At 32.9% G+C, this 13410-nt stretch overlaps 2 protein-coding genes across 3 annotated transcripts in view; one reads left to right on the forward strand and one right to left on the reverse strand.

Moving 5' to 3' along the window:
• Positions 1-13410, reverse strand: part of EFL1 (elongation factor like GTPase 1) — a 196461-nt gene that overhangs the window by 157434 nt on the left and 25617 nt on the right. For both annotated transcript variants that reach the window (XM_031955656.1, XM_031955657.1), the window contains 3 exons: positions 5135-5258; positions 3398-3474; positions 2667-2803 (listed from right to left, as the gene is read on the reverse strand). In XM_031955656.1, coding sequence (XP_031811516.1) covers positions 2667-2803; positions 3398-3474; positions 5135-5258 — 338 coding nt within the window. The remainder of the gene's footprint in view (positions 1-2666; positions 2804-3397; positions 3475-5134; positions 5259-13410) is intronic.
• SAXO2 (stabilizer of axonemal microtubules 2) overlaps positions 1-13410 on the forward strand; it is a 90332-nt gene that overhangs the window by 21913 nt on the left and 55009 nt on the right. The window lies entirely within an intron of this gene.

Here is a 13410-nt window from a genome sequence, read left to right on the forward strand (position 1 = left end):
TCCTCTAATTTATTAATAATTTCATTCTTTATGCCTAGGTCATGAACCCATTTTGACCTTATCTTGGTGTACGGTGTTAAGTGTGGATCAATGCCTAGTTTCTGCCATGTTAGTTTCCAATTTTCCCAGCAATTTTTATCAAACAGTAAGTTCTTATCCCAACAGCTGGGGTCTTTGGGTTTGTCAAAGACTAGGTTGCTATATTTGTTGACTGTTTTATCCCTTGAACTCAATCTATTCCACTGATCAACTAATCTATTCCTTAGCCAATACCAAATGGTTTTGGTAACTGCTGCTCTATAATATAATTTTAGATCTGGTACAGCTAAGCCACTTTCATTTGATTTTTTTTTTCATTAATTCCCTTGAAATTCTTGACCTTTTGTTTTTCCATATGAATTTTGTTGTTATTTTTTCTAGGTCATTAAAATAGTTATTTGGGAGTCTGATTGGTATAGCGCTAAATAAATAGATTAGTTTGGTAATATTGTCTTGTCATCTTTATTATATTTGCTCGCCCTATCCAAGAGTATTTAACATTTTTCCAATTGGTTAGATGAGACTTAATTTGTGTGAAAAGTGGTCTGTAATTTTGCTCATAAAGTTTCTGATTTTCCCTTGGCAGATATATTCCTAAATATTTTATATAATCAGTAGGTACTTTAAATGGAATTTCTCTTTGTAACTCTGACTGTTGGATTTTGTTAGTGATATATAAGAATGCTGATGACTTATGTGGGTTTATTTTATAACCAGCAACTTTGCTAATGTTGTGGATTATTTCTAATAACTTTTTAGCAGAATCTCTGGGGTTCTCTAAGTATACCATCATGTCATCGGCAAAGAGTGATAATTTGGCTTCCTCATTGCCTATTCTTCTTCCTTTAATCTCTTTCTCGGCTCTTATTACCAAAGCTAGCATTTCTAATACAATATTAAATAGTAACGGTGATAGTGGGCAACCTTGTTGCACTCCAGATCTTATTGGGAATGGTTGCAGTTTGTCTCCATTACATAGGATGCTTACTGATGATTTTAAATAGATGTTGTTGATTCTTTTAAGGAAAAGTCCATTTATTCCTAGTGTTTTTAATAGGAATGGATGTTGGATTTTGTCAAATGCTTTTTCTGCATCTATTGAGATGATCATATGGTTTTTGTTAATTTGGTTATTAACATGGCCAATTATATTGATAGTTTTCCTAATATTGAACCAGCCCTGCATTCCTGGTATAAATCCTACTTGATCATAGTGTATTATCTTGGAGATGATTTTCTGTAGTCTTTTTGCTAATATCTTATTTAAGATTTTAGCATCAATATTCATTAGGGAGATTGGTCTATAATTTTCTTTCTCTGTTTTCAGCCTACCTGGTTTAGGTATCAGTACCATGTCTGTGTCATAGAAGGAATTTGGTAGGACTCCTTCATTCCCTATTTTATCAAATAATTTATATAGCATTGGGGCCAATTGTTCTTTAAATGTTTGGTTGTACTAGATTTTTTAAAAGTTTCCTTATCAAATGATATACACCAAGATCAGCAGAATAGGAGAGATGATAAGACAGATTACAGGGTAACTGTAAAGTTAGCAAATCACATTGCATATATTTTGGTCTTCACCACAATGCAATGTGCCAGGTATGACGGAGCTAGAGATTTCTAGGAGAGATGTACTAGATAATCCCCAGAAAGAGCAAAATTCTCAAGCACAGAGCTGCTATTATAAGATGATGTTGTAATAAGAATAGAGATATAATTTGTCATTTAAAGAAAACTGTAAAATAATTTTTTAAAATTTTATACAGACTGGACCTTTGATTTCAATAAATATAGGGAATTCATGAAAAACCAATGTAAATGGGCACCTACTTTGCAGATTTTTTAGCCTTAGAGAATAATCTGAGGCACTGAGGAATAAATTGGCTGCTGGTGATCTGGCCAGGATAAGCATCAGAGGCAAAACTCAAAATATCCCTAGCCTTGATCTTGCAGTCAGAGCTCTAGCCACTGTATGCTTATGCTTCTCAGTTAAAGAATATGAACTTTTCTCACACAAAAGAATGTGAATTTAAAATTAAGAGCATGATTATCTACATTTTAAAATATTTACCACAGACTTCTTTGAAACATCTATCTTCATAACTGTAATTATGATTTTATTTACAAATATTCAAATGTATATAGTTTTCCAGACCCATACAGAGTATAAACAACTAAAGTTGTTTACTAAAGTCCCAAGAAAAGGAAAACATTTTAAAAGTATTTAATTAACTGGCTCAATTAAGAGCAGACAAGAGAAAAAAGGCATGAGAGTAAACAGTAATCAGTTGATGATACAGTGCTATTCAAATGGAACCAACCAAATTCCCAGTAGAAACCATTATCAAATTAACCAGTGACCCCCCCCAAAGAAAAAAAAAAGTATTTTATTAAACTATAGATAATAAATATGACAAATGTAGGTCACCTTTTTCCCTATACATGTTAGAATTAGTTTAAAGTGTTATGGGAAAAAGGATAATCTCTAAAGATGAAAAACAAATACCATACACAAGGCCTTAAAAAAAGCTCATAACATTACCATAAAAAGCTTCAACTTGAAAAGTTTTCTTTTCAAAGGTCTTCATGGATTACCAATAGTAGGTAATTTCAAAAAAGGATACCAAGAACACTATTTGATATTGGAAGCCATTGGCTGCAAATGGCATTTATCTGAACTTTAGGGTCAGAATGACGTGCCTCTCGAGCTCCAATTTTTAATCCCAACGAACTTACTATTTTATCAATTTTTTCTTTATCCCTACAATTGTTCAAGAAAACAAAAACACGAGATTATATTTCTATACACACAGAAACAGAAGTAAAATTAAATTGGCTATTGTTTCCAACTTTTATTTTTCCAATAAAAGACTAGGAGAGGTATTGTTGCCATAGTGCAAAAACAACCTGTTCTTTCTTTTTTTAATTTTCAAAATGGGAGATTCCAAGTCTTTCATGACAAACTACATTATCAACAACATCCATTTACTGAAGGCAAATTTTATTAAATTAGTCTTATAATGGGCATAGATGTCAATTTTTTTTTCTCACAGAAACTGACTTCCCATGACTCAATTTATCTTTTAGTGCCCTGTTGGTAACACAAAGCTATTATCATCATACTGTTACCATTCTACCTTGTACAATCTTGGCTAATAATATCCTTTAACCATGATTTTTACTTGGGCTGAATATTAACAATAATGTTCGGTTCACCAACTCCAATCGAATCTGTTGAAAACATCTATATCCATTCCTTGTCAACTGCACTCTTCCTGAAGCATAAGAAGTGCCTAAGATTAGTATGCCACCTAAACAGAATTGATCAGAATATCAAACTATATTATAATCTTACTTTTTCAAGACTGCTTCATAGAGACTCCATATATTTTCCAGGACCAACTGTACAAATAAAGGTTTCTTTCCTTTTGTCTGTAAGAAAGAATATATATGATTAGAACGATAATAACTCACATTTATATACCACTTTTATGTTTCCCAAAAGGCTTTCTACACAGTCCCGATAATGTGGAAAGGCTATTAACCCTCATTTTACAGGTGAAACGAAGGCATAAAGAGACGAACTGATTTGGTCACAGTCACCAATCTAGCAAGTGCTAAAGCCAGAATTCCCATCCATGTGTGCTGATGTCTGTGCTCTCTGGTCTCCACCAGATTGTCTGTCAAGATCTTGAACATTTGACAGATGTCTTAACACAATTCAATTTCACACTTGATTCTTTATCAACTATACGTCTCATCAGTTTGCAAATATTTACTCAATATAATTTTCAGTTTAGCATAACCTGTAGTTCAGCACTCAGAGCCAATTTCAATTATCCAAACCAATGGTGGCAAACAGTAACACAAATAATACTTACCAATGAAAAAAGGAAACCCTGCTCTTGCAGCTGCTCCACCATTAATGCTGCCATTTCAATTCAATTCAAACAACATTAATTTCTATGGCTACTTCCACTGCTCTTGCCACAAATGTTCAATAGAAGCATTATCTCTTACCCAGTACAGATGCCAAGGTAGTTTCTGTTTTAATTCTGCTTGAGTAGTTCCTTCATATGGAATTCTTTCTACAAAGTCATATTCACTTCCTTACTTTTTATATAGAGTATATTAAACATACCTTAGCATTTTCTTTATAACTCAGGACTGTCATTATGAATAGTAAATACTGTATTGCATTATAACAGAGTCCCATAGGGACCAATGAAATGCCAAAGAATGTTTGCCCTACTACATTAAGTGGCCCCAGATTGCTGAGACATGTATGATAAATGGCAAATACACAATCTTTGATTTATAAAATGTGTGGTTCTCTATGATTTCCCCAGAGCTCTTGCGTAGCTAAGTGACCTTAACAATAGTCAATAGTTTTTTTCAGATCTCTAAGAGATAAAAGTCTAAAAGTCCAAACTTCTGACTTTATACAGAGACCAGAAAGGGGAAGTCACACAAGAACCAGGACTTGAACCTGAATCTCTTAACTCCAAACTATGAGGAAATGAGATGTTATGCCATATAAGCTTTAAAGGTCAATAAAAAATTTTATCTAAAGCACAAAAATTGGGAAAGAAAGCTTTTAAGCATTAACCAACTTTGAAGAAGAAAAAACTTTTATGACATGAGCAGCATGAATGAAAGATGAATTAAGTATATTACAGCTTTTAAATGATATAAGATATTCAAAGGGAAAGAATGCAGCTAAATATCAAAATGTTATATGCTACACTTTCTGTGACTGTTTGAATAAAGACATAATTTTCTTCAATGTTCAACATTACAATTTTATCTCTGAAATCCAAATTTGCAAAATGGCATAAATGAACATAAAGAGAATATTACTGATATTTGTGCTACATGTGTTGAAAAATTATTAAGATCATAATTTCCATACTATATTGAATAAGGAAGAATATTAAGTATCAGCTATTGCTTATGGTATTGGTATTGGTAGAATATATATTGAATATATGGTGGAATAAATATTGGTAGAAAACCTTAAAAGATTTAATTTTCTTTAATTTAGCAATAGTAATTCTCACTACAAAGTAAGGCTTGACCTTATTATATTTACCTGGTCAGCTTTCATAATCTTCTTTGATTTTGTATTTAGGTAATAATCTCCCCATAAAGTCTTCAAAAGAACATCAGTCTTGATGCCAAGTTTTTGGCTGTATAGTTTGGCAAAATGCTCAATCCTGAAAGAAAGTGATTTTCCATAGCAATATGAATTATACAAAATATGCTATACTTTATTGATTTCATAAGTAAAGTAAGAAAGAGAAGGGAAGTAGGCCTATGGAGCAGATGGAGATTGGGATTTTCAAACCATTGAAGAAAGGTCTATTCATTGCTTCCATGCAATTCATCATTTCATGCCAATCAACTTTTCTGTGGCTTTTAATATTAGAGGGATACTTAAAGAGGTCAAGCACTTTGCTTGTGTTCACACAAATAAATGGTACTGTGGTCAAGACTTGCACCTAGGACTTCTGGATTCAAAGATGCCTGTATTTTATGAGTGCTGATTCTGTCAATACCCCTTCCCAATCTCAAACTAAAATGAGTTCAACTTCTTGGAAAAACATCCCAACAAGCACTGTGATTTTAAGTAGATGTAGAATATACATAAGGTATACATTTCTGCCTTAATTTTTTTCTCTATATATCAAAAGATCTGTGAGATTTTATCAGTGAAGGAATTTCCTCCACTAAGAGAGAAATATACACAATCCATCCATATTCTTAATAGGTTGATTTATGAACTGCTAAGGCCAAAAAAATTTCATCACTTGGTCAAAACATTGCTACTGATTTTCCTTGAAATAAGGCTAGCAGTCAAATAGAGGACATATAATTCATTGCCTGGTCTGCACTCCAAGGCTTTCTAAATTCTAGTTATGCTAGAGATGACATTTGATGAGCATAGCTTTTCATAATCCATCTCTAATAATAATAGCAGCAAATACCATTGATAGAGCTTTAGAAGGTGTTTTATTTAATTTGAATTTGACGGCAAACCTGGGAACTCAATATAGCAAGTACTATTGTCCTCTTTGATATTGTCTCCAGAACAAAAATATGAAATTGAAAAAAAAAAGTAGTCAAAATGTTATTTTCCATCATTAGTGCTTCATAAGTAGCTGTCACATTCTCAAAAAGAAGTCAATACCCTAGGACTATATAGTGCATAAATGGCTAGATGGAGATAATATTCTAGGTCTTCTGCCCTTCATTCTTTTGGGTGTACCTTTTGCTACTACCTCTATAGAATAAATTACTGGTCCTCAAAAAGGACCAGTAGAAATAATAAGTTTTTATTCATATGCAACTTTCAATGAAGGAAAAGAGCTCAATTAGGTAATTTGAGTACAGTTGCTGAATTATCATCGTGAGACTGAAATAAGAAATATTCCTGTTTCTCAGAAAACTTTACTTCTTCAGAGACCTAAGTTAGTTGTGAGCATATGACCTTGGAATCCAGAGACATTCTTCTTCCAAACAACATTCTAAAAAGTGATGTTGCAAATAACATGGCACTCAAGACAGTGTCTTAAAAGATGCCAGCATTTTCTGAAAGCAAATCAAAGGCAATGAAACTTAGATTTTTATGATTCACTTGATGTCTGCAATTATTAATACAGAATCTGACTGCACCCTTTTAAAACATAGATTTTATATGGGAATCCTAGATGTACTGTATTCAGCACTTGATCAAAATAGAACCATCTAAACTTCATTCACTCCTCCCATGAGCACATGGAAGATGTTTAGAATAGGTCAGCAATTATGTCATTGGTGTGCAAGAGTAAGTTCCTGCAATAGATGGGAACTTCTAAGGTATCTTTTATGTATCATAGCAATTCCTAGTTCACCCAAGAACCTTTCCTAATAAAACAATATTAGTAAGAAAAACGAAGATGAGTACCATAGAATATAGAAAAAAGTACTAGATTGAAAATCAGGAAATGGAAACTGTAACTATGCCTCTGCTACTAATTGACAAAAAGGTGAAACAAAACTCCTTCCATAGGTCTAAGTGTCCTCACTAAAATTACTACTATCCTTGGATCTGTGGCCTGGTGTCATGGCTTTGTATGCAGGATTAATGCTGAGACTGGTTTATAACAACACATCATTACAAAGCAGAGAATGGCAATATCACTATAAAAGCCCAGAGGTTTGAGGACACAGAATGGGAATACTCCTGGTAGCTGGCCTTGATCCTATGCATTCAAAAACCTGTTTCTTGCCTCCAGCTTCTACATCTGTTTTAAACCCCTTATAACCCAACATTGTTAAAACATTCTGCTTCCAATCTGGCCTTGTCTTCTGTAGATGTTAGTTTGGATCAAATATTCTAATTCTGTCTACTTTTCTCCAGGTAGGGATTTTCTCCCAACCTTGGTGACTGCCCTAAATGCTTGCATGTGTTGGCTCTCATTGTGGAGAATATAACCTTTTTTTTTAGAAATTTATCAAGTTTATTACACATGCTCAATCTCATTTTGACTCAATAAATCTAGGAAGTAAATGGTATTATAATCCTAAATTTGGAGATGAGGAAACCAAGGCTGAGTTGCCTTGCCCAGGGATCACTTGATTCAACTCAGTTCAAATCTGAAAGATTTGAATTCAGGTTGTCCAAAATTTAACTCCATCAACTGCGCCACCTAATTGTTTTATAGCGCATACGATCTAAACTCTTTTAAGCTTGAATGTTCTTAAGTTTATGAGATTTGGACTCTTTCTTAGAGATAGTTAGCACTAAAAATAAAAATTTTGTTTTCCCTCTGAGAAGAATAGACCATCTCTCTATTAATGAATTGGGAACCATAACCAATTAATTCTCTTAACAGTTCATCAGACATAGTATTCAAACTAGACAAAACAAGGCAAGTAAAACAAAGACACTTGTCTTCACAAGACAAATTCTCAAATCTTTCCTCTTCAAAACTCTCACTATCTTGGTTACTATCCTCTGAACATTTTCTTGTCGAAAATATAGCCCAGACCTGAACAATATAACCCATACAAAATCCAAGCAAAACAGGCGACAGTGGTAATGTAATTCTCCATGATTTAAACCTGATATTGAAAATGACCAGAGACTGTATATCCCCATTGCTTATTAATACTGAAAGAATATAAAGAATCAAGTATCTTTCTCCTGGAAACTTCTGTCACTCTGGGTGGCTGCCATCATCTCTGTTCAACTGATAGGTTAAGCAGCATACATGAAAGATGCTAGATTTATTTCTGTAAATTTTCATCATATTGATTTCATTCCATCATTCCAGCCTGTCAAGATCACTTTAAGTCTTAATTCTTTTATCTATCACATTAGTGGCTACTCCTAGACTACCGATTCTGGCAAATTTATGTCAAACAACTTCTATGTCTTCATCAAACTGCTAATATGGTAAAAATAAACCAGATTTCCTTTATCAAAGCTGAAATCCTAGGGCAGTGGCACAGTGGATAGAGCACTAGCCCTGAAGTCAGGAAGACCTGAGTTCAAATCTGGTCTCAAACATTTAACATGTTCTAGCTCTGTGACCCTGGGCAAGTCACAACCCCAATTGACTCAGCAAAAAAAAAGACAAATCCTAATCAACTTTATTTAAATTCACATGTTAAAATAGTGTAAATGCACCTAAAGATACTATCATTCACCCTACTTTCTTCATCTTGTCTTGAGGTATCATAAGAGACTGTCAATTATCTTGCTAAAATCAAGATAAACTGTGTTTGTGGCATTCCCAATCTACCAGTCTAATAACCTTAACATAAAAGGAAATTATATTAGTTATATGGGATTTCTTCTCCTTATCCACTATCTTTTTTCTTTTCTAAATGTTCACACAGATTTCAAACATAATATAATCTAGACTTTTGCCAGGAAGCAACATAAGGCTTATCCATTGTTTCTAGTATCCACCTTTTCTACCAAATTAACAGTATTTGTTTATTTCTAGCCCTTTGACATCTCTCCCACTCACAATTATTTCTCCAGATTACTATAGGAGTTTTTCTGACATGTACAAGTCATTTCAGTACACTGGAATGTAATTTGTCTCTTAATACTAAAAAAGCTACTTTTTTTCTTCTCATAACCCATTTCAGACTTCAATTCCACTTTTAAGATTTTTCCCCCTACCCCTTTCCAAGTTGCTCCCAACCAGAGAATATAGAACAAGAGAAGATAAGTAGCTTTGCCTTCTTTTTGTCATCTGTTAATATTACACCATCTCTTCTAAATAATCTCTTCCCTGCTGTTCTTGTTCCAAAAAAGGTTTTTGTCTTTAATATTTTTGGCAAATTTTGGTTAATTCTAACACTATTCATAATACTATTAGGGTTCTTACCACTTTACTATACTTTTAAGTCAATTTTTTGTACAAGTTCTTTCTAATGCTAGGCAAATTTTCTGCAGAACAAAAGAAATTATTTTATATAACTTTCTCCAACTTTTCCCTAATTGGGATTACTTTCAATCATACTGTCAAAATTTCACTTTTTAGAACCTCCTAATTTATGGAAAAAATATTTTCTTTCAAAATTTCTAGCCAAAGATTCATGTTCCTACTTTTTTCCCACCACAGCCTACAACCATGTCTAATAAATAATCCTAAGTTTTCTTTCTTTGTAATCATGAACTTCAGATGACATCATCATTATTTCCCAAGGTTTCTATAACCTTGTATATCTACTGCTACTGTATAATCTACTGCTAGATTTCTAGGAACTCTATTTCAATGACTAGAATATTAAGGGCAAAACAGCAGCTTCCTCATCTTATCCTCTGCTCTCTCAAAGATGAAATTTCAGTAAGGCAAGTCAAGAATTTATCAGTGATTCTAATTTGAAGAGAAATGATCTTCCATTATTAAACACACAGCATTCCCCAAACAATTGTACTTAACTGATATTTCATAGTATATATAAAAATTTTATTTAAAAATTGTATAAATATATACACACATGTGTATATATATACTTTTTATACTAATATATTTATACAAATATATATGTATATGTGTATATATATTTCTAAAAAATCTCAAGCAAAACTACCAGACCTGATGATACTAACCCTAAGGAAAAAAAGGATTCTCTGAATGACGTTAAAGAATGTTTAACAATAAGAACTCAACACCACTTATGAGTCAATCGTGAAATTGTTGACGTCTCAGAGGACATCTAGTTCAACATACTTTATACCCAGAAAGGAATCCCTTTTACAATATCCAAACTTCTAGTGAATAAAACTCACTCACTCCCAATGTAACCTACTCAACTTTTACACTTTTTGAATCATTTAAAAGTTTTCTATCATGTCATCTCTAAATCAATGCCTCAACTCCATTCAATTTTCAGTCTTGCTCTGTGGGGATAAAGCAGAACATGTATAATTCATTTTTCAAACTTTTAACATAACTTGGAATCCTGTTTCTTCATTTGTAAAATGAAAGGGTAAAATTTAAGTACATGGAGTCAGACAATATTTACATAACAGTCATTCAAGTATATGAATTCACTTATAGCAAGGTTCCCTAAATTTCCTCATCTATAAAATGAAGGGGCTGAAACTCTCACCTTTAAGGTCCCTTATATCTCTAAAACTATGATTCTCTAATTATTGTAGGTTTACCTTCTTTTCATTGTGCATTACCAATCCATCTTCCACTAGCAGTGATATTATCTTTGGCCTTTCTCTTGCCCCTAAATATAGATTAAAAAGCTCTCTCTCTTATTCTGAGCACTTACCCCTCCCTTTAGTTGATTCTGGACTTGAGTACTTGACATAACACTCTAAAATAACACTTGGATTCATCCCCTCTCATACTTTCCCTGACTGCAATCTTCTTCATAAACTGTGCATAAACATTAACTGTAGGGATGAATGCCCCATAGCCATTTTTAAGAAGCATTTTCTTTTCTTCCCCAATTCTCTCTTTTTTGTCTCCATGGTTTTCTATTTTTCCTAAACTGACTTGCCCTCTAGAATGAATCCTTGAAATCCTGCTTATTTTTTTCCCTGTAACCTCTGAAATCTGTTTTCCCCCAAATCTACAGCACACATCAGACTTATTTGTTTGACTCTTCCTCTATCAGAAATTATAAAATGGGATGGTCATTTTCCCTCAAGATTCTCAGCAGTTCTATTTCAAAAGCCATTTGGTGGTCAGAATCAGATATGGAATAAGTAGATGTTTTAATTACTTCCTTGATCTTTTAAGAAAGGATCACAAAGGCACATGAAAACGTATCAGACTTTCTCCATTTGACAGAGTTCCAGTAGATATTCTGATAGCTTAAATTCCTATCTCTACTATACCATGTCAGGTTGATGTGATTTCCTAAATATAACTATTTCCTTCTATTCAGGTTGTCTACATTACACACTGATAATATGCATTCATTTTTTACTCCAGTGATTTCTTACTATATTCTTTAGTTGCTAGATTTCACCACAAGAACATATCTTCTGAAAAATACTATTTTCATTTTTTCAATGAGAAGAGGAAGGGAGAGACTTGGAACTAAAAATATAATTGTAAATTTAAATATATATGTAAAATTCTATTCCACTGCCCTTTTTATATATTCTGTATCTTTTTAATCTGATATACTCTTCTCTGGCCACATTCCAGACATTAATCCCATTTTACTTACTCTTAAGGATACATTATTTATTAGGTCTAAATTTTCTTGTCACATTAGGATGATTAGTCCTTGTTTTATTATTGCTATATTTGGTGTATTTTTACCTGTGTATTGAAGGACATGGATTTTATTGCTTGGTCTCTTTAAATATTATGTCCTGTAAATTTTTGCTTCTCTATTACTGTCCTTTCTTTGTGTACCTAACTCTAGTATCTGAACTTGAAAGATTTATACTGGCAACAGTTACCTCCACCAATGATCATTTATGCATGAACAATAGTTTCATGAACACTACATGTTCCTTCACTGTGGCAAATGTTACATTTTTGTTTCTGTATCCTAAATGTCTTTCAAAATGAACCAAACTGATTTTCTCAAAAAGCACTTCTTTCAATGAATATTTAATTATCCCTGTTATCTATAAAGAAGAGTTCCTCCAGCTTTTTCACCTCACTACTCTAAAAAGGAAACCAATCAATATCTTATTAATCTATTTGTTACTTGGCAATAAAAAAACATTAACACAGCACCTGATCTGGTCATTGCAAAATTGCCCTTCCTCTACATACTTAAAGGAAATGAGAACCTCTGTGTAGTCTATTGCTCTTCATAGCAGCTCTCATGGCAAGTGAAGACATCTGTTGACTAAGCTAATGGCCATTTATTCATAGCATCCCGATTTTTTTCTCCTTAATATAATTGGAATTTGGCAATTTCTTACCAAACTCTCGAAGCAAACAAAAACTGCCTCCTGCTCTTTTCTCTGAATGGCATTTTCAGTTACTTTGCACCTTCTCTTTTTATTTTTTTTGTCCTCTCCCAATGATCAGATTTTAGATCCCTCTATCTTGCTATTCTATTTTTAAAAAAATTTAACTTTCCCCATATGGAAACCTTATTACCAGATCCTGAGCTTCTTGAAAGCAGCCAATAAAAGATATCCAAAACTGATAACTGAGTATGTGTAATATTCATTTATTGATTGAAATTTATATTGATGGATTAAAAAAAAAAAAGCCAAACAGAATTCAAAGAGATGTCAGCTACATTTAATCAGATAGAGGCATCATCTTATTGCCCTTTCTCTACCCACATGGCTCTCTGACAAAATAATCTTTACATCATTTATAAATGAAGATTTCAACTAAACATTATAGTAACTTGAAAGAAAAAGACAAGATCCCCATCTTGTGGCCAGTTGGCAGAATACTCACAATTATTAAAAGAACTAACCGAACTTCTAGATATAATAAAATATTGCAGAATAGAGGGACTTCAAATAAGGAAATAGATATCATAATTAATCAAGATACAAAATATTTCAGGAAGCCCTCCCCCCAAAAACTATCACTAGTCCTTTTATATAGCAATGAAATCTGTAAATAGTGACAAGCCAATAACCTGACAAGGTGGTAAATAGGAAACAATCAACAAATGTTTATTAAAAACCTATGTGCAAGGCACAATGATGTCAGAAACTGGGGATTCTAGTACAAAGAATAAGACAATCCTACTCACAAAGAGTTTATATTCTATTGGGAAAACAATAAGTACATAAGCACACACAGCATAAGTTTAAAATAAATAAAAATAATTTACAAAGGAATTAAATATAAGGTAGTTGCAGAGAGGAGGGAACATTCAAAGTTGAGGGGAGCCTGGAAAGGCTTCATGCAGACT

This window comes from Sarcophilus harrisii, chromosome 2 (assembly GCF_902635505.1).
Source record: "Sarcophilus harrisii chromosome 2, mSarHar1.11, whole genome shotgun sequence".
Lineage (NCBI taxonomy): Eukaryota > Metazoa > Chordata > Mammalia > Dasyuromorphia > Dasyuridae > Sarcophilus > Sarcophilus harrisii.